This window comes from Anopheles bellator, chromosome 2 (assembly GCF_943735745.2).
Source record: "Anopheles bellator chromosome 2, idAnoBellAS_SP24_06.2, whole genome shotgun sequence".
Taxonomy (NCBI): Eukaryota; Metazoa; Arthropoda; class Insecta; order Diptera; family Culicidae; genus Anopheles; species Anopheles bellator.
The window spans coordinates 17,347,019-17,369,327 of NC_071286.1; the positions used below are offsets into that span (position 1 = coordinate 17,347,019).

Here is a 22,309-nt window from a genome sequence, read left to right on the forward strand (position 1 = left end):
TCGGTGTAGGCGAAGAAAAACAATCTCCGAACATCGCGCCGTGCGAGGAAAAACAAATGAACTGCTCGAACGTGCGGCAACGGATTTTTCTCGCTAGCCGAGGCGGCCACGAATTGTAAACGACTGGAGCCGTCCGTTCACTGTGCAGTTGTGTTTCGGTGAGTGTTATCTGCAACAATGGTGTGCCAACCGAGCGACAGCGCGTTTGATCGGAAAAATTGTGGCCCATCGGAACAAACTCCTGGCGTTGGAGCTAAAGTTTCGCCAAAGGGGTCAGCTATGTTTATCTTATCTGCCTATTTGAGTCACTTGTTTTTTTTTTTTTGAAAATAGTGAAAAACGATGGTCACGCAGTCCCGTTGGAATGGAAAAAGGCACCTACAAATTACCCCACAAATGGAAACAAATTAATGGCACGACGGCCAGCCTCCAGAGTGGACCACACAAAAAAGGGTGCCCTCTGATTGATTGATTTTCGTAACTCCCTGATGCCGCAATTATAAACGATTTGCCGTCGGCCGTGTGGGCGTGTGTTTGGGGTTTTCCATTTATTGGATCAGGAAATTAATTTCCCCAAAATCCGTTCTTAATAAAAACATAACATCACTTCGTACACATTTAATTGGGGATCCCATTGGGGCCAAAACAAAAACCATAAAAAAACTGCTACCGAAATTGTGATACGCAACGAGGGGCTCAGGAATTGATGAACCTCCGAATTTATGGAGTTTTGTTTTCATTCGCTCTCTTTCTCTCTCTGTATCACTCTATACCACCAGCTGTCACTTGTTTCACAAGAGCTGTGGCCTCGGGTGTGTCCGGTTCTAAGGGCCCGGCACCTCGCGCATACCACTCCGTAGCGTCACGCACTGAATTATTCATCGTTTGCCCAGCACGCCCAAAGCACGCAGGGAAGATCAGGGAAGTGTCCGGCGTGGGTTGAAACCGGCGCATCTGTGCACCCCGGGCACATCGGAATGCTCTGGAACGCAGAATTCGGGAGGCAGATTAGTGCTATAAAATTCGTGCCCGTCGGATACCGGCGAACATGGACACTGCCGCACGCAGAACCGACGGTTGTAAACTGGTTGCAGCGCGTGAAGTCGGTTAAAGTCCTTAAAATAACTCCGTTCGGTCGCGGTGCAATAGATGCACCACAATGGACGGCAACCTGGATTGTTTGCTGTGCGTGTGCGATCGAGCGGCGATGTTGACACACCCCGTCACCTAAAGTGGGTAGCAGATGAGCAAATCATCTGTGGCCGCCGCCACACGGATGATATCAGAGTTGAGTCAGGAATGTACTCAAACTCGCCGGTGCTACATTAACATTCTAATTCAGTTCAGGGGCAAGTTCAGGAAGTTTAACTGTGGTTGATAATTGATAGAGAACCGTCCAAAGAATGCGACACAAAAGGGTTCGACATTGTGACAAGACTACGTGCTCATAGGAGCCCCAACAATCAAACAAAAATAGAATTTTTCTGGAATATTAAAGAACATTTGTCACAAATTGGTTAACTCCATCAGAAAGCGTTAAAAAATGTAAGTACAAAAAAGATATCATTTTCTTAAGTGTTTAAGGTGGGGCATTGTGTTATCAGTAAAATTTCTTCGGTCCATTTATACATAAAAGCATTCCAATAGTGTGGAACATACTTTCGGAATTACCCAGGTTTTAATTACAAAAATGCGTGTTTGGCTCTAATACAATTTGGTTAGGCAACCAAGATAACTTGGCAGCGATTAATGTTGCTTAAGTTTAATTATTTCCAATTATACTGCCCCAAAAAAAGAGAATAAATTAATGAATTTCCCAATGAAAGCATCACATTCACGAGTCGATGCACTGAAGCATCCAATTGCTAACTAAACTAAAATAGCCGTGAAATCGTCTTAGGTCATCCTGGCGCCCGTCACTGAATAGTTGAACGGCAGTTCACCATTTTCTTACCTTGCCCTTGGGTGCCACCCAACGCCACCAACACCAACGCCAACCAGCAGAGGGTGGGCGCCATTGCTTTCGCTAAACTCATCGCTCATCCAACGGATCGCACACTATTCGGGTGTTGAATTTTCACTCGCCAAGCACGGAACGTGGTTCTTCGACGCCCGGCAACAACCGGCTCGGCCGACGCTGTTGCTGATCACCGGCAACAACCGCAGCCCACACACAAACACACACTCACTGCACTATGCAGCCCGGCTGCACGTCTCGTCTTCCTCTGTTGGGTTTCCTTGCTGCAACAACACGGCACTAGCACGGCATTGTGTATATGGGTTTGCGGAAAATATTAATAATCTAAAAATAAACAATTGCACACATCAAGCGTGTAAGGAGCCACCCACACAAACGCACACACGCGGGCGTGAGAACGAGCACTTTCTTGTAGGTTTTGTGAAAGGTTCCCCACGGCGCTAGAAACACCGACGCCGGAGATTCGGATCTACTGGTTGCTAATAGTTGTGGTGTCCTTCCGCCTAATGTCCGATGGCCGAGCACGGGCCGGTGCCAATTAATATTAATAGTTTTCATTATGCATACACTTTTCAAGCTGACCGACCGGGCTACCCGGATGTGACTAGTCCCATCGGTGCCTGCTGGTGATGAATGACATGGGCTCCGAAGTCCGCCGTCAGGAAGTGCCCGTCCGAGCACCAGGAAGGGATAGCAAATTAAAATAAGATTCGTTGAAACCCCCCATCCAGGAGCAGCGGAACTCCGAACTCGTTACAAACCCAAGACACCAAAGTGCGGAGTGTACTTCGGTACTGTGGGTACTACCCAGGCTCCTCGAGGGATATATAGGGCCTGAGATGGGTGGCCCGCGTTAATCTATATTAATTTATCAACCTCCGAACGGAGCGAGGATCGGTAGCTTGGCCTCCCTGTCAGCTGATGGAACAGGCTTGTCTATTCATACCGCTGGGGTGATCCGACCACTGGTGGTCTCCTATGTGACTTCTTGACCCCAGAGAAGGTCCCGGACGCCGCTTCCGTAAGCGCGGGGCTTCAATTGAAATGAATTTCTAAAGTTTACATTGATTCTAATTGAGGCGATTTACGCCCGGCGATGGGCGATCTGCGAACAAGGCCACCACGGATGCGCGCTGAATGCGTACGTGTTGTTTCGACGATCGATCCCAGACCGGACCACCCCATCGGCGACCGTCTGGGACTGATGGACGAGCTGGGCCGATCAGCGTCATAATTCTTCGCCTTGCGCCTGGCGCCAAGAAACTACTAAACGGCAGATGCGAATCAAGCTGCCGTTCGTTCCGAGCCGATCCTCCACGAGTAGGACTCGGATGATCTCGGGCCAGGGACCGAACCATCGTCTTGCGAAGCGTTCAGTAGGGTTCCCTGCTGCACATCACTTAAACGCTTCACACCACGCGAGTTGCAGTTGCTGCAATTGCTCCAATTACTGGGCTTCCGGAACGGACCACCAGACATATTGGGCGGACGGACGATCGATTGGGCCATTTTGTTGTTGTCACCCTCCACTTTTCCCATATCTTTACTCGGCTCTGCTTCTGTCTGCCATCTGAGGCTCACGCACAACTCCACAACGGTTTTACTTCCTCTTTCGGGCGCCCAACTCAATTAATGTCCGGAGAACCATTAACGTTTTAATGTCATTATCCTACGCGTCGGCATCGGCGAACGCACCGAAGTACGGAAGACGGCGAAAGGTTCTCCCGTGCCGTCGGACTGTGTTTCCACTCTGGTTCTGTGGCCCTTTCTTTATCCATTTAGTGGCCGGCGTTCTTAGGGACACTCACTCACTTCTTTGGCGGGAGGCAACCGGGTTTTTGGGGCTCATTTAGTAGACTCATTTTAAAACAGTTTTGGTTTCAGGGAGGGGCGAGCGAAAACATTTGATTACCAAGTATGTGGCGGGACATTTTTCATGGGCTGATCGATAATTCAGCAAAAGCAGTCGACTGGTTTGGTGTCAAATTAATCGTAAATTGTAATCGTAATCGGAGCACACGTCGTTGACCGTTACACGAATGTTCCATTTCGGCCGCCAAGGGTAGACGTCACACGGCCAACCGACACGGGCGATTGACTGAGGTCTTCCCGACATGATCCCGCTGACCCCGTAGTCCCTCTGTTCGCGTCACATTCAGGCAGGAAGCCGCATGCTGACGGTTGACCGAACATTCATTTGTGTTGCTGTTGTCAATATAGCAGTTACTTTGCGCCGCCATTGCACCACGTCCCCAGCGAGTGTGAAGAATGAAATCATAAAAATCGTAAATCAATTCTCGAACATCGGGCGTCTAAGAATGGGACAAAAGAAAGGCATATTCAATTGACTGTGTCGGCAGATTGTGTCAAAAGCTTAGTAAATTATTGTTATTGCCCATCAAAACGTGGCTTGTGACGAAGAAAGAGTTGAAGAACCCCATTCTTATAGGACTCAACTCTTTGCGTATGTCCAACAGCGCTTGTCCGACAAATACAGTCATCCCTTTCCGTGCACAAATCGTCGCCGGATGTAGTGATTTTAATGGGGCATCATCACCGAGAGACATCAATGATTCGACGCGATGTTCGATGATTTACTGGACCCGTCTGGAGTCCGAGGTCGACCACCGTGCCCGTGTTGAAGCGCGTGAACATTCGCGGCGCGTGAAAGTGAAAATAATGTTAAACAGATCGAATCGCGAGGAATGAGCGATTACATTATCGCCCCGTTGGGCGCGGGGTTTTCCAAGGGGTTTCTGTAGGGGCTATGTTGAACTTCTTAGTATGTTTTGCGGCCACCGCCACGTCACCACGTTCTTATCGAAACGGTTGCGGTTTTTGTTTAAAATGTTTTCCTCATCTTCTAGCGACCTTAATCCATAGGTTATCGGCGAGCCGCAAGGGCTAAACGCTGCTGTGTGTTTTAATTTTAAATTTTTACGAGGCCGGCATGCAATACGCTTTTACTGTGCCGTGCCGCCGCCAATTCGTAACGTAATGTTTGAATTTACCAACATCGGTAGATTAAAAAAAATATGAAAACTTGCCAGAAACGCGTGGCTTTCAAGCAAAAATTTCGAATTCAAAAGGAAAGTATCTAATACGAGTAATAGCAACTCAAAAAGTAGATGAATTAATACAATAAATGAGCCAAGCACTTTAAGTATTTACAACTTGAAGCCGTCACTTATAACTCGATGAAAACGAAAGCTTTGCAAATATCACGCATTAATCGGATGACATTAGCGAATGTCGCAACATATCGAATAATTCAAGTACACGTCACTTGTTTTTCCCCGACCTGGCGGGCAGTAGCCTGAAGGATGGCAACCACAGTAAGCAACCATTAGCGGTGCAAAGGCAAGCAAAAAATTAAATTTCAGACCTAGAACTCGCGTATGTTATATTCCTTCCTTCACCGCTCCGTTTCCATCAGAAAGACCGTAAGAGCTTCCGATATCTCTCCTAGCCAAAAAAAGAACGTACTCTTTCCGTCTTGCACCTTCGCACTCTTGGATAGGAACCCATATTCTCTGTGCCATCGCAATCTGTCATAGGTCCCGGTCCAGAAGTCAGGCCGAGCTACCGTCGCCAACTATGCTTGCTATCTAACGGCTTTCGCCTTCTTGTGTCCTGGAACGTTTCTGGGTTTTTTTTTGGACGAATCCAATGCCAGCACCATAACCTAACGCAACCAAATCAGCGACGCAAACAAATTGACAGAAAATTTAATAATTTCTTAGACCCTCTGGCTGGGCGGCGTTGGAGCGTGTTTCTGGGAGACATAGGAGAGAGACATTATGTGAAGGAGCAAAAAAAAAACGCCCCAGCCCATGGCCGTCTAATGTGTTTTTGAAGCGACGCTGCAGGACACGCCGCCGCGGTAAGCTCGCTGAGTGCAACGGTAATAAAGTTTAACTTTTATCCCAGAAGCTTTACATTAGCCGCGCTGCGTTGGCAGCCACCAAAAGTCAGCAAAAGGCACCAAAAGACGCTAACGACGGCGGAAAGTGTTGTTTGCTTATGCTATTATGTTGCACTTTGTTTAACTTTATTTCGGGAAAGGTGTCCTGTGACAAACTTCTTGCTTCAAGCTGCGGAGATCACGGCAGGCCACGATCAACCCCCTTTTAACACCACTAACACTCCGTTTGGCTTCAGTAATCGAGCGAATTAGCTGTCTGAACACTATGATGCTCATTTTCGGCTATTATCTCATTTATAAGGCACTTTTTGATCAATAATTCTATTCCACCACTTTTGGGTTTCAACGTTCAAGTCCTTGGAGGCCACAAAATTGCGAAGCAATTTATTCCTTCTTGAATAGAGAATTAGAGTTTGCCTGTCGGGAACGTGATCTTACTTAGCTTGAAGTGAATATGGTACAGGGTCTCGGCCTTAGTGGAGCAAGTAATCTATGCTGCTATCACCTCACATGCGAAAAGGTCAGCCGATTAGAGTGACTGAAATTCTTAGCTCATTCATTTGGCTAAGCAGCACATTGGCACATTACAGCATATTCTAGTGCTCATTGGAATTCATACGATTCAATCCAGTTCGCTCATTCAATGGCCATATTGATAATGCAGTCAAATAGAGCAACTGTATGACATTGTTGCATATTTAAAATGCTTCCAAAAGCGGAATAACATTAAGCAAAAACTGCAATTAGTAGTTAATCCAGAAGCATGTAAAACACCTCGTCACGAGAGGCGAGCACAAAACAGAGGTGATTTCACGGTGATCATCTAAAACATTGTTCGCGATCGTTAATAACCCGTTAAAACGCGATAGCGTGACACTCAAACCCGTTTGACCGTCCTGCAGTTCACGTCTTCACTGGCTTCACTGATCCAACTGGCAGACGGACGACAAACAACGAAACAACGGTCCCGAAGAGCTTTGCTGCACAATCTGCACATTCCAACATTTGATGCACCACAGTTGACACGGACGAAGGAGTTCGACGAACGGTTTCACCGAAAACCGTGCAACTCGATCACTCGTACGGGGCGTTCGGAGAAGTAACTGATAGGCCGGCCCTGCGTGCCCTCTTCACACGATCACCGCCGCCCGTCAGCCGCCCGCCGCAATCCTTCCACAGTAAATCGTAAAAAAATTACAAATTACAGTCTGTGCACACGAGCATCACGAGGAAGAGAAAAAAAAAATGGAAACCGACACAGCACTCTATGATGGCAGCTTTTAAGCAAACAGCGCGGAGGCGGTTCGCTGTTTAAACTGTCGTTCAGTTTCAACTGTCAAGCGCGCACCTGTGGCCATCACAGCAAACATACGGATCAGCGCCCGTGCGCAAATATCAACCCACCGCGTGAAAACGATAACGAACAATCACCGAAAACGAAGAGTTTGAACAAACAAATTCACTGCCAGGCGAGGCGGCACACTTCTGGCCACTTCTCTCCTCGGACAAGGACTTTGCCGCGCGCTCCTGTACCTCGGGGCTCTCGGCCTGTTAAGATGCGTCCGAACCGCACCGACTCCGGACGCTGACTGAAGATTGTTCGAACGAATCGCTACCGAGAACGGCCACCCAAGATTCGAGCAGTGCAAAACTCGAGCACCCGAACGGGGTGCGTAAGTTCGTGCGACCGAACGAACGGTGAGTGCGGTGAAAATGAGCACCCCGGTGAGTGGCGCCCGTTTGGGTGGCGTTTGGGGCTGCCTACAGACTGCTCGAATCACAGCTGTTTTTGGCGTACCGTTGGCCAGGGAATATTTTCGCGATAAAAGCCGCCCGGGTCCCGGTCCCGGTGGTCCGGTTCGGTTTGAAGTTGATCGCTAATATATGGCCCTCGAGCTGGATTGCTTCAGCCGGCCGATATCTACCAACCGGCGGCACATAAATCCACGCATTCTGGGTTGCGTTAATATTTTCAAATGCACACACAATTGCATCTTCAAATTCCAGGCACTTGGCTTGGCTTTACGTCAGCAATGTGGCGGCCGTGCCGGACATGATAAGAATGCCGACATCAAGACGGTTCTAGGTTCGAGGATTCGTTCTAGGCCCCTAGCGACTCTAGGTCGCTGATCGCTGATTCGTGTTTACACTCCGGTGCCATCAGCTGGCGCGCTACATTATGCAAAACTATTGTGGAGTGGAAAAAGGGGGCCCTCATCAGGAATGTCAAGTATTTCCTTGGCGTCCCGGAGGCCACGGCAAGCAACAAACACAAACCCGAGCGCAATCACATCGGATCGATCGGGCTGATGAGGAGTGCATTAATCAACCGGCTGATGCGCCTGTCGGAACGGGGCTTCGATTGAACGATAACTGAAACCATACGGATATGGATACTTTAACCGGCGGACGGACGCGTATGGCAACGAATATTAATTTCGGTTCGGTTGGTTTTTGATGCATTCCAAGCCCACAGATCTGCTGATTTTGACTGTTTTGGGTGAGCCAAAAACCCGAAAGAAGGAACCATTTTCGGCGCTCCCATTACAGCTTCTCTCGGTGTGTGTTCCAGAAAGCCAAAGGATCCTTTTGGGGGTCCCAAACCAAAGGCGGAATGATTTGAATTGAGTAAGTCATAAAAAAGCTAGCGCCATAACCACTCGTAGCAAGACCTAGTCGGTTGAGCGTGAGCCATTTCTATCTTTTGGGAAAATTTCTTAAACTGACGTGACTTTGCGAAGTCACCGGGCGAATGTCGACAACGTCGGAGTGCCTGAGGAAGTCGTTGGTGGCCGAAAGTTCGAAAAGAGACCCGCAAGAGACAGAGAGAAAGAGAGAGGTGAGCTTCCCAATTCTCAGCAGCATTAAGTAAATATTTTCTGCAAACATTTTGTGTGTCGAGGGGCCATGGGACCAGACTATCAGGTCGTCGCGGGTCGTCAGCTCAGACCACCGCGCGCGCTCGGCAGCATTTTTTTAATGTAATTATCGATTTAATAAAAATAAAGAACACGATCCGGGGACAACAATTTGTTAGCCAGCTTGTCGTCGACCGACCGAGACTTTATCTTTCCAAATGAGGTCCTTAGCGCTGTGCTGAGTAACGCAAACCCCAGCTGGGCGCGCTGGGGTTTAAATGGTCACGAACCTCACAGGACAGCACACACACACACACACACACACAGTGTGGGGTGTCCTTTCGCTCAATCAGTCCACGGATTACGACTAGTAATGAACGCTGTGGCAACGATAACGTCGCCGGAAAGGTCGGGGAAATTGATCAAACTGATTCAACAACATCGTGGTCTGGGCGCTGGGCCGGCGCGGAATAGGACGCAGGATGATGTCGCAGGAAATTTGCACCGCCATAAATTATCACGCAGACGTGCCACGGACAACCCAACCAGACGTTTGCGTCTGAAGTGTGGCCGCCTTTTTTAAAAACGCTTAACACCAATTTGCGGCTCCATGTTTAAGACTCGTGCTGGCAATAAACAGGCCACTTCAGGGTAGGAGTTTCGGTGGCACGATGGCTGATCGTGTCATGTACTGACCCCCCTCCCCCCCGAAGGGCTGGCAATTGCTGGCGTGTGAGTTTTAGTGGTCCGGCCCGATGTATTAAATCGAACCCAATTGAACCAATCAAATGAGGCACCCGTGTGATAACACCGCCCGAGGGAAGTTATAAATAAATTTGGTTAGAAATGCACGCGCCACGGTTGGCCCCGGTGGCCGCTGGTCGGTATGTCCTGACTCGCCACTGGAAGGGGCCAAATGGATCAAATCAACGGAGCGTGGAGCACTTAGATACTCGCCGACAAATAGCCGGACATTCCAGAGTGGCACAGTAAGCACTTAAAAATAATACGGCCGAGAACCGTTTTTTCGCGGAACCTCCAGCAGCCGCGATCAGGCCGCGATCGTGTCGGTTAATGTAAATAATGTGCAGCACCAGTTGCAGTTGCAGTGACGGTGTGCCGCAGACGACGATGATGATATCAACATACGGGTGCGCGCAATACTCGATGCAATCGTTGCGTTGTTGCTGCGCTGCTGGCGTCGTCGAGGGGCCGCGGCCAATGCCTGCCCGTGTGTCTTGTAAGATTTACGATCCGAGGCCAGTTTTTGCCACCCCACAGTGCGGTTTCAATTTCCTTTTTTTTCGTTCGCAACAATGACCGTGAAATGTTTCATTTGTGCAACCATGCAAATGGTTGCCGCTTGATTGGCGCGTGATTCAGGATCAGGCAGGAGAGCTACGGGGAAATGTTTGGCCCACTGTTTTGTTATTTGCAAAACAGAGCGCCAAACGTTTCCCCGTAATGAATGAATCGTCATGAGAGCGAAAAGTGTGGACTTCACTGTACTATGAGTAATTTATGCCTATTCAGCCTCCGGTGCCGACCGAAGCCGATCGTGAGGATTGGGAGTGGTTCGCAGCGATTCTAACTTTAAGGTGACAAAGGCAAAGCAATTCGTTTCGATGGTCCAGTTAGATGGTGGATTATCAAAGGAATCACCCACGTCCAAAGTATCGCGTTGATCAGTCTTATTTTAATAAGGCCTGATGGGTTAGGCTCAACGACGTATTGTGAAAAAAAAATCACAAGCTACGAACAACTAAGAGTTTCTAATGTTTTACCGGGAATGAGATGATGGCGTGATTTGTTTCGAAGCGCAACATTAGAAGGACACTAGTATATGAAAGCTAGTTAGTTTGGCTGTCAATCTTCTGAATATTACTCAAACAAATTTCAGCCATATTGGACACGCAGTCATTGAGTTGATGTCATTGTTTTTCTGGAAAAGAACAAAATCGAGTACCGGGGTGTCATTAAATATTTGTTTTTGAAAGACAATACGTCTACGCAAATCAACGATGAGTTCTGTGTATGGGGACTCTGAACCATCATTTACGTTCCTTGCCATTCACCATCATCTGTGCAATTTTGGTCAGTAAGATTTAAACGTGGCCGTAAGAGCTTGGGAGACGATGATCGTTCGCGACGTTCTAAGCCTGCAACAACCGGTGAAAACATCACCAAAATTCACAAAATGGGCTAGAGGGTCACCCAATCAACTGGAGCAGATAGAAAAGGTTATGAACATGTCATAAAAAATGGGTTCGTCACATTTAAAATAAACATTTTAAGCTGTCGGCGCGTCGGCTCCGGCGCTCACGTTGCCATCACGTTGCTTAGCGGTTGCCATGGCCATGGATAATCCACAAATTACAGTTTGAACTGCATTACTTCTTTTTATTCGCGGTTCAGAAAATTTCGCTCGCAGTACAGGGATGTTCGTAAAATCGTTTGACTGGAACGTTGCGTGCAAATTAAAAATGGCAAACCGCTCGCAAAATACCATCAAACATTTAGCCGAGCTCGTACCCCATTTCTTAGACACCGGGGGCACCGGGTTTACGCTTCATTGTAAGTCAGAAGTTTTTATTCTTGCCAAAACTACTTCGGGGCCAATGAGTATTACGTTTAGTTCTTAGCTCGCCTCAGGGAAAGGTCCGCGCCCAAGGACCCGGCAGGCGAGACAGTCGGCGAGAGAGTGGTGAGGCCAGCCGGTGCCCAAAACTTCCAACAATTCGATTTCAGCCGCAATGTCCTTCCCGGCCTGGGGCCTGTGTATGCGGTCCGTAATAAATATTTGAAGTCACGCAAACGGATCGAACGAAGCCATATCGTTTGTATTAATATAACGAAAAAGTGCACGAAAGAAGCATTAACATAAAACTCCGTGGCGTGGCTATCTATATGACGGGGAGGCCGTTGAGTTTTCAAAAAGCGATTGCCACTGTCCAATTTGACTTGGTGACTGCTAACTTTGCCCCTAACGCGAACCACGTTGCCCGCCACGTTGTCGTGCTTATGGGAGATTGACTTTGTGTGCTGGCGCAGGATTCTCCACGACCACGCGGGCATCCATTTTGTAATTTATTCTCGGTCTTCTGTTCGGCATTGTTTTACCTGTTTGCGATGCCGTTTGACTGGCCACAGGCGGGCTCCAGCGTACGGCCCGTCAACACACGAGCCTTGGCATGTTTTCCCTAATTATCTTTGTTTTTCGGCAGAAACTTCAGTTTGCAATCACAAAACGCGGCACGGAGCTGCAGTCAATATTCCCTGTCCCGGTGGTCGGTATGGTTTCGGAAGTCCTCCCTGAAAGCCTACAACTGGTGGCATGTAATTAGTTCGGGACGCTGGACGTTGCCAAAGGTCAGGCATCGCGCTCCCGGTTCGAATCGACCATCGATCGAACAATTGTACTATGGTAATGCACCATTGTCTGTTAGAGGTTTATCCAAATTTCGATGTGTTTCATGAGATGGTTCTTTAGCAGCAGACATAATCTGTTGCTTTCCAGCGCTTAAATGTTTCCCACTGAAAAGTGTGTCATTGGTTCTACGGTGACTTTCATGGGGAACACTTTGGGCTGTTAGATGACCAACATAATCCACAGAACAAACTGGAGGGTAAATGTCTACGCCCTCAAAATAACACCGGAAAGGTGCAAAGTTTGTTTGTGTTTGCTCTCTGTTCGCCCAGCCCAGCGGACACGAGAAGGTGTGCGACTATTAAATTATTTTTTCACCTTGTTTCGTGCGTCCCGATGACTGTGGGAGTTTTTTTGCCCCGAACCGGTAAAGCGTCCCCGAAAGTATAGCTCATATCCTTGGTAAATATCGTCCTTTTAACTTTCGGGGCCGATGGGAAAGTCAACAGGACAGTGGTTGAGATGATGAAAACAATTATCCAACACCGTGGTCCATGGTGAGTTTTCCTTCCAAACACGAGGTCTCGAAATATTTTCCATCATCTTTTTCTTGCTCTAGAATGGAAGCATTATTAAACACTGTCTTGTTATTCGCATCTGGATTCATCTCTACGCAGCGTCTCATGACAGCCCCCGGTGCTCTATTACTTCTTAATTACCGATGTAAAACGTAAAGATACGCGTGTCGGTTCCTTTCAACGCAACGTTTCCGCGGAACTCACGTTTGATGACGGTGGTCTGCCCTAGTTAAGTGGCGGCCACACAAAGCTCGTGTTCTTAGCAAAATCACAATTTCCCTACACTCGGAAGCGATGGGCCGCGGCAACCCGTTTCACGTTAAATGACGCAAAACATGACTTTCCCAGAGACCGCCAGGAAGTGAACGGTACTCTAGCCGTCTTTAGGAAGTGCCTAAGCGAAACGCACGCTGCACTTCCCATTACACTTCGCAACTTGATTCTAATTTTGCGCTGTTTTGCAGATGGTACGCGGCTTGAAATAGTTTCACTTTTCCTGTGCCATTTCTCCATTTTATTTTGTATTTTTCTGTTTCGGGGTCGCATCAGACAAACGCCGCGCTTCAAGTGGCGTTACTCGAAAAGAGACTCCACGAAAGACTGCTCCGCGTGCGTCGTGTGTTTTCCTTTAACCTGGCAGAGCTTGCCGCCTCTTCGACTGTTGCCTGCGTAATTACGTTCGACCAATTAGCATTATGCATATTGCACTGTGCATTTGCATGCATCCACAAGACGAGCAAAAGGCGACCTCCATTCGGGCCACGGTAAAAAGAAACACGGCAGTGGCTGGATCGTACGAACACTTTTGCAAACACTCGACACCCGGTCAGCTTGGCAATTTTTCTACACCCTCGCCCGCGATTTGCACTTTCTGGCCATTTGGTCCAAATCGTGGCAGCTCATCTGCTGCACACCGGTCCGGTCCGAACGCCGGTCGGAAAATTCGCTCCGTAGCCTCGCTCCGAACATATTTCAAACCGGCACCAATCGACGAGGCCATCCCGCGCGGTGTCAAATGGGAGCTACCTGCCACTCTCGGGGTTTCAAATGTCCACACGTACACGTGGTACCGGGTTTGGGGAAAAACTTAGGCTCAGAATCTGGACCCCGAGTGAGCCCCGCACTTGAAGGAGAATTTTAAATCGCAGTCCATCACCAAACCCAAAAGGACCAAAAGTCAGAAGTGCACGTGCAGGTGTCTGTCTCTGCTTTCGGCCGGGGCACCAGTTTCGATTCTTTTTATCGGTGCCGTAGCCGGGTGGGCCACCAACGATTGGTAGGTTACTAGCCGACCTTCGGCACCCAGCACGTTGTTAGGTGACACTTTTAATTAGTTTAGTAACGCGACAACGGTGAAGTAATCCGCGCTGATTCGTGGATGTAGATTTTTTTTGTACGGTTGCGTTGCGTCTAGCACCAAATTGTGGATCGATTCAATCGGCATGCTTCATGCTGTGTTCGGTCCTTTTTCGGTGCAATAATCCCCAAGGGTTTGTCGGAGGGTAAAGAATTGCCCTAAGTGGGCGCCTCCAGCATCTTCCGTTTGCGATAGATTGAATTTTGCGCCGCTTTTGTGGCACAACAAAAGAGATTTGTGGGGATTTCGGGAAAACTGGTTAACGCGCGGACCGATATTTGAACTGATCCTTTTGAAGCCTTCATTTGAATGATGTAGAATAGCTGAGCAGGCAAAAAAATCATTTCCCATGAATTGAGTTTTGAAAAACGTTGAATCAAATCCAAAGTAAAAGCAAATCAATTACACTTTTCAAAGAAACCCATAATTTTTTTAGATATAAAGATGAAGCAACATTCAGTTCTTCTTCAATCTAATCCACCGTACAACAGGTTTAGTTTTTTGCAGATTGCGAGCAAATATTGCAGCAGCTTCCTGAACCTTAGCTTTCCCTACCCATGCTCAGCGCATCGATTTATGAACCCCGAAAGCAGCTCTTTTTACTGCCCATCTTTAAAGCGTATCTTCAACGTGATCTGTTTGCCCACTACGAGCATCGAGCATTTAGTAAACATTAAAAAAACGCGCCCTTCGAAGCATGGCGAACGCGTGCATTAGTCGCGCTCGGCGGGTGGCGATCGCCCTGTTCCGAGTGCTGGCAGTTTGTTGCCTGAGCCCGGGAGCTGAAGCTGCCGAAAAATCACAACAGCGGAACACAACCGGCCAAAAAGTCATCCTGAACAGAACCAGAGTGGGAGGAGAAAAAGACAAATTGTTTCCCGTTTTTGAGGACCGCTTTCAGGACACACTGCAAAATGGGGCGTAAACTTTGCGGTACGCACTCGAGCATGAAGCACACACCCCCAGAACTCGACACCCGTCCCGTCGGGAGATACAGGGCATCCCGGCAAACCAAGGAGCAGTTGTTCGCACACTCTCTCCCGCGACGAGCGTATCTTCCGAAACGAGACTGAGGAACGCTCTCTGGATCGACAAACATACACCCGCACGTGGTGTGGCCAAGGAGCTCCCCGGTTTTTTGGGGGGGCGAGACCATAAAAGGCGGACGCGATGAGATTGTGCCGCTCTGAGGCTCGTCTCCTAATCAAGGCAGCGAACAACCACCCGCTGGTTCGTGGCCATCGGGATCGGCAACATCATCGGCCACGGGGGGGACCTTGGACCGGGGGGGCCAAGGAATAACATATTTAATGCCGGTTCGGGTCGACCCAGCGGGTGGTGCCGGGTTTTTGTTAGCATTGCCACCGTTCGCTTACGGTAAACGGAACATCGGCTCCGGAATGCGACCATCGTAATCGGGGGGACAGAAAAAAAGGATGTACTCACCATGGACGGTTTCCTCCTCCTCCTCCTCTTCCTCTTCATCCTCCTCCTTGTGGCAGTCCTGCTCGTCCTTGCCATCGGCACAGTCCCCGTTACCGTCGCAAAGCTTCGCCCGCGCGATGCACCGGTTGTCGCAGAAGAACTCCTCCTTGGTGCAATCGCTCGAAACCTCTGAGGGATCAGAGGAAAAACGGAAACGAAGCACATTAGGCGGTATTAAAGTGGCCGCGAAATGATCGTGAAGCGAGTAGAGTTGTTGGTCGAGGGTTATCTTTTCCATCCCAACATAACGCAGCGATGAAGGATGTAGCAAATGGCTGTAGCTCCTCTGTCCGGGTTCTTAACGTCGAACAGCTGTGTTCGGCAATCATTAGTAGCTCGGTGACAATGTGATTTTAGGTAGCGACGCACACGATGACACACGTAAACAAACACACACAGAGGACAGGTTAGAGATTAGTTCCGGCGCAGAGATAGGGGGCTTCGATGGGCCAATTGTGTTTTGTAAGATGGGGAACACACCAGATAAGATGCCGACATGAGCGATGAGTTCGGTGTATGGTACGGCAAATGGAATACGGACATCTTTGTGGACTAATTATTCAAAAATTTTGCGAGAAAATTATTGTACTAATCACAAAACATGTCACACAGTAAGCAAACAAAATAGACTAAAGATGAGCGAATAAGCGTACACAATGGTCAAAAAATAGTGAAGTGAAAGTCTAGTGAAAATTAAGCTATGAAGTTGAAGATCGATGAATCCTGAAAGCGTGTGAATGGAATGGAAAACAAAGACACAACCAAACGGGGCCAAACAGAAAACACAAAACCCGAAAACAGTAAACGCAAAGAAGCACACTCGCACAGTGAGAAGAAACTAAGCCGCAACAGGACACCAATGTGTCCCACACCAAGGTGAAGCCGCCCGAAAGAGAGAGAGAAAGAGTGAAACAAACAGACGCAAAGAACAAAACAACACAACACAAGAAATGCCGAAATAGTGATATGGAAAAAAGAGGAATAAAATCAAAACAAAACCAACTTGGGCACCGATAGGGATCTTCGTCCTCGCCGTTCGGGCAGTCAACGTGGCCGTCGCACTTTTGGATCGCACATATGAAAACCGGCGATTCGCCGCAGCGGACCTTATCGTCGCCCCGGCACTTGTCCAGCAGCGGCCCATCATCCTTGATCGCCGGCACCGTCGTCGTCTCGTCGGCATCATCGTCCTCGGTCCGCTCGTGCCCCAACCTATTCTCCACCACCTCTTCCTCTTCCTCTTCCTCATCCTCGTCCTCCTCACCGTAGGCGTTGTCGTCCGAACCGTCCTCCCGGTACCCGGGGTACGGGTGGTTATCCTCCGTGACCGGATCGAGAATCACTTCGTCGGTGGCGACCTCACGCGGCGCGTCTGCAGGCACGCCGCGTGCATAGGGGAGAAAGGGGTTAACAGTGGAACGGGCTCATTAGTCGGAACCAGGAACGGGATGTGCGGAGGGTCACAAACTCGCAACAAAACACCACCAAACGACTGTGTGTGGTGTAACCTAAAGTATTAATCCTACATCAAGCTGCCGCGAGGTATCAGTCGTCGCGAAACGTAAACTCAGTAAAGACCAAACATTCCTACGATCGAAACACATCCCGGTGCTCCTGGATGGTTCCTGTCGATATGGTGGAGCAGGAATGGGCCAAAAAACCAGAAAATCTTGCGGCTAGGTGGAGCGAAAATGCTAACGCCCGGCTACGGGCAGACCACAATGGCAGCATCAATTTACCGGCATCGTCCGCCAGCGTCAGTGAGAGTCCTTCCGGTCGCAGTGAGTACCGGCCGCCCTGCAACTGGGCGCGTATCTTCTCCTCCATGTCGTCCAAGTTGAAGTCCTTCGGAGCGGACAGCTCCAGCGTCACCAGTGTGAGCTTCTTGTCGGAGGGATAGGGACTGAAAAACAGAAGGTCAATATAAGTGCGTGTAGTGCAAAAAGAAGGAGAATCAAAAATTCTTCTTAATTTTTTAAGTGCGCATGGATTTCAGGAAGTTTATCTTGATTTTACAACTGGGTTCCTAGCACAATGAGTGATCTCAAGAAACAGCATATCCATTTCGGTCATCCTCACTCGGCAATCTGCTACAGAAAACGAATCGTTTATGGTTTTTATCAACGAACTATCTGCCGTGCTGTCAGATCCTCAAATCATATAAAATCCTTGAGTGTTATTTGGTATCCCTCGTCTGCCTGCTCGCTTCGAAGACATTCAGTGAAAGATCACACTAACACTCTTTTTCATGAATTTCTCATGTTTAGCCCTGTACCCGTCATGACTAAGACAGATTAACCCGGTAAATGTTATGTGCTGTAGATTTAATCATGTGCACGAATTCTTTGATTCTAATCTAATCTTATCTGTGTTGCGCGATAAACAAAAGCTGCACAAATCCCTCATCGATGCGAAGTCGAATCCGAGCACGTGCTGACCGACGAAAAGCGCGCCAAATGAAAGTCCATTGCGTGCAATGTATTCAACATTGCACACAACCCGCCATGATTCATCCGAACTTATCCGAACTTATCCGAGCTGCCCGTTCGGATAAACGCGGATGAACGCGTTCATCCGACGGCTGATCCGGTTCGGATTTCGGTCGCGCGCAAAAACGCGAAGTTTATCTACTAAACATTTGAAAAATATGTGAGAATATGAGTATATCTTCTTTTTGAGACGTTGAATGTTTGTTCGAGGTTCTAAGTGCAAAATTGTGACGTTTAAATGACACTTTGTTTTAATCTCGCCATTTGTGCTCATCCGTCTAGACCTTGTATACTTACTCCATCTGCTTGGCGGTGGCCAGCGAGTCCGTTACGAGAGCGTTGTCGACCAGTCGCTTCACTTCGCCGGAAATGCGTGCCAGGCGGTCGGAGTTGCGGGCCGGATCGCGCAGACTGGCCTCGAACGGTTCCGGAACCGTGAGCATAATTTTATCTGCCAAAACAAAAGAGAGCACAGCGGGGTCAATCACACCGCAAGGCCGGAGGTCGGGGGATGTCACTTACACGTCGTCCAGCTGTCATCGGTCAGTCCGTTTTCACCGGAACCCTCGAACCCGCTGCCCTCGTCGTCGACCGGTCCCTCGTCGAACTGGCGCTTCGAACGGACACCGGCGAACCGACCGGACTTTCCCGTGAACGCTGGCGCAGCTTGGCTATGGGCGACCGCAACCTTACGGGGCTTGTCGTGCCGTTGGTCCTGTTTGACCACGGGCGCACCGCTGCTCGGTGCCGAAGGGGATCCCTTTTCGAGGCGCTTCCGATGCTTCTCCATCTTTTTCTCGCGCTCCTTTTCGCCACTGGCCTTCTTTCGCTTGGCCCGCTTCGTTCCGTTCCGGTCACCGGCGGAAGTGGCCATTTTAGGAGCTTTCGGGTCGGTGCCACTATCCGCGGGTGCACTCCACAGGTTGTCGATGCTACGTTTGATGCGCTTCACGCTGCGCATCAACCAGCTCTGGTCGTCGTCCTGGCCGGTGACGGCCGGAGGTAGACCGACCTCGTTGACCGACTCATCCTCCTGGTCCTCCTCCTGGTCGGCGTCCAGCTCCTCCGTGCCGTCCTCGGTGGACAAGTCGGCGTACCACGCTTCCTCCGTGTCAGTCCGTTCGGAGGACTCGGATTCGGCCAGCAGGGTCGCCACCGGGCGGCCCGTTACGCGATCGGCATCGTCCAGCAGGAGCGGCTTCGTGTCCACCAGCGTTGCCACCGAAGGCGAACTTTCGTCCTCGAACACCAGATCGTTGTCGTAGGATTTCTGGGAAGGAAACAAACAAGGGGTTACTTTGATGTGCTAAGGTACAAAATTGCAGAACGAACAGGATTCTGTCAGTAAAACATTCCATTTTGAATCGTCAAAATGGTAAACAAGTAGTCTGGGTTTCTTGAAGTGGCAGGTTGAAGTAAAGCGAAAATGGGAGCAAAGAAACAAACCTTAAGTAAATAAAGAACGCATTAAACCACAACAAGACCAGGTAAATAACAAAAAATAAAGATAAGTATATGAACGCAAACACAAAAATTATACCAGTACGTTAATGTCTCATCAGGCCACGGCCAATACCGAAAATGTGCGAAGTGTTTAACGAAACTGTTGAACGTACGGCAAAGTCCATAGCGAACTAATGCGATTCTTAACAACTTTCAAACTTTCGCCAAAAAGGGCTTTCCAAATAGCGTATATAGGAGCAGCGAAAGAAAATTAGAAAGGGCGAGAAGTAAACGAAACAATAATTACTTAATCCCGCACACCAAGAGTTGTTTAAAGGAGAAGATAAAAAGCGGAGCTCCACGGGAACGGAAAAGTTCGGCGATCTATAGGTCGATTTCTTTTCGAGCTCCAAAAAGTTTGTAAACGAATCCCTGCAATCAAGATGAAAAATCGATCGTCGCGGGGTTCCGAAAGAAGCATGGTGCAGCCGTCGTGGTGGAGTGGTTCACACCCTCTCTCGGAGGGTGGTGGTACCTTACTTCGCCGATGATGGCGACAACGACGACGAACACCCATTAATGCACAAAAGAAAAGGCTAAAGCATCTTCGAAACGTGCTCGTCCGTTCGCGGATGGGGCCCCGCAAAAAGACAATTCCCCATCGGCAACTGCATCCATAACGAGCTGGCTGATGGGCGCTCGCCTCTCAGCGGAAGGGCCCGCCCTGTCGCCAACCAGTTCCCAGTTCTTAAATTTCCATCGAAACGGATCCTCGGCCGGGGGGGGAGCTTTGACTGACTGACGGCACCCGTACCGTACGGTGGGCTGGGGCCGAAAATGTTTAATCAAATATTCCGGGCACGCGACGGCAATTTTAACCGCTCGTGCGGCGTGCTCATTTCGTGCGCCCAGCCCACTTGCCCTTTTTCCAGGGCCGCACCGCGCGGTTTTCCCACTTGGCACTGGTCCAGAGGTCCAGAGTAACGTGGAACCGTCAGGAAAGCGATCGAAATATCCGACGGTGGCCGTCCTCGGCCATGAACGCTCGGCGCTTGGACATGAAGGGCCAAGTTCATTCATGGTGGGCCGTATCCTTCTGCTTTCTTCTGCGAAATTGACGCTGCACTTGTGCCCAGGATGGTGGTCAGAACACTTCCGACCAAATCCGGTCGCTCACTAGCTGATCTTGCGAACGCACTGGGCAATGGGCATAACTTCTGAAGTGTTTAAGTCAAATTATGCTGTAAAAATTGACGCTGGAGTTCATTCACTTCCCATCATACAACAGCGATTTATGTTTCGCGTTTCGACCCCCTTTGGCTTGTTGCTTGGCCTCGGTGTCCTTTGCTCGGTGGTCGGAAAGAAAAACACGTTGTTTGCGAGGGAGAGTGAACGATGCGATGCTTGGTGAGCGGCGCAGTAAGGCGCAAAAAAATTACGTGCCACGCTGGAAGTCCGAGAATTGATGAGATTTTTCCCACAAACAGCGCACTGGCGTTGGCGGTGGTGGGAGACCATTTGCGCGGATCATTAATGTTACGTCCGTTCGGAGGCGGGCTCGAGCGTTTTTTTGTTTTTCTGCACCGGCTTTCTTGCTTGACCAGACCCGGGGAGTCGGTCTTCGGTGGCTTCGGGAAAACATCACTGATTTTACAACCAAAGAGCCAGGCCATCGGCCAGGACCATCGTAGGAAGGACCGTGGTGTTGTTTGTGGCGAGCGTACTTTACGCGCCGTTAACATTCCGAACATGTTTTGCGCGCCTTCACGAAAGAGGCGCCCATCATCGGGCGCCGGAAGTGGTTTTATGCTGCGAATGAATTGTCTAATATTTTGACCGTCATTCACCCTGATCCCGGGGCCGGGTAATGGCGTACTTGGCGCTTGATTTGTCGATCGACAAGCAGCAGAGATTTACTCACGTCATTTGGTTGGGTCATCGGAAGTCATTCGCAATTGAATATATAATTGCAAAGGTCTTTCGATAAATTAAGGTAATAATAAGCTTTAGTTTAAAAGGTCCTGGTTCAGCATAGATCCCACCAAACACGTACCAGAGCTCGCTTCCTGCGATCTCTGTGCTATGGCAACACTACCAAACATGGTCTTGCCGTTGGACCAACCTGCCCAACCCAACCAACGGAACCTAACCTACATTTTGGTCCGTTTCCGCTTCGGAAGACGGCGGCCACGTTGCGCAAGCGGCTAAAATCCATTCCTAGTCACAGGGCCCCCCAAGCCACAACATATTAGAGCGCTGGCGTAATCGTGGCCAGCACATCCCCATGGCCCGCTGCCACGGACAGGAAGGAACCGAGCCCCCACATCCGCTGCCGACGGACGCAAAGTCGATCGACTGACGGCGCGACAGTGCGGCCCGCGAAAAGGCGCCAGAACCCCGTAACACCCAACATTTGTCACATCTGGCAGGGAGGGCGCTAAATCAGAAGCACCCGGCCGGCCCCGAGGCCGGTTGATTGATTTATGATGGCACGGCAAGTGGCAAGGGTTGATCAGCGAGGAGGGAACTAAAAATAGAGCCAGCGACCACCGGAGGGTGGACGAGAATTGAAACAAATTACTCGATCCTCGGTCCCTCCAAGGGTGCCAGTAATTGGGCCCGACACTGATGGTTAGATAGTTGATGAACTTGGCCGGCCTTCTTCCCGAATCGCTGGGTGGCAAACTAGTTGAAGACATGCAGCACGGGGGCTTGATTAATTCGATTCGTCCCCGGGAGCCGATGCTACAATGTTGCTTTACTGGACGGGATGATCGAGTGCAGCGTAAAATGCGGAGGCCCCTGTGTCGGTGTCATCATTCTAGCGGG

General features: G+C 49.4%; 1 protein-coding gene across 1 annotated transcript in view; it reads right to left on the minus strand.

Moving 5' to 3' along the window:
- Nucleotides 1–19,665, minus strand: part of LOC131207107 (basement membrane-specific heparan sulfate proteoglycan core protein) — a 57,377-nt gene extending 37,712 nt beyond the window's left edge. Inside the window, exons 1-6 of the mRNA XM_058199716.1 lie at nt 19,654–19,665; nt 18,560–19,307; nt 18,335–18,488; nt 17,288–17,451; nt 16,552–16,920; nt 15,557–15,677 (exon numbers count right to left, since the gene is read on the minus strand). Of these exons, the coding sequence (XP_058055699.1) occupies nt 15,557–15,677; nt 16,552–16,920; nt 17,288–17,451; nt 18,335–18,488; nt 18,560–19,307; nt 19,654–19,665 (1,568 nt within the window). The remainder of the gene's footprint in view (nt 1–15,556; nt 15,678–16,551; nt 16,921–17,287; nt 17,452–18,334; nt 18,489–18,559; nt 19,308–19,653) is intronic.
- Nucleotides 19,666–22,309: the final 2,644 nt, after the last annotated feature.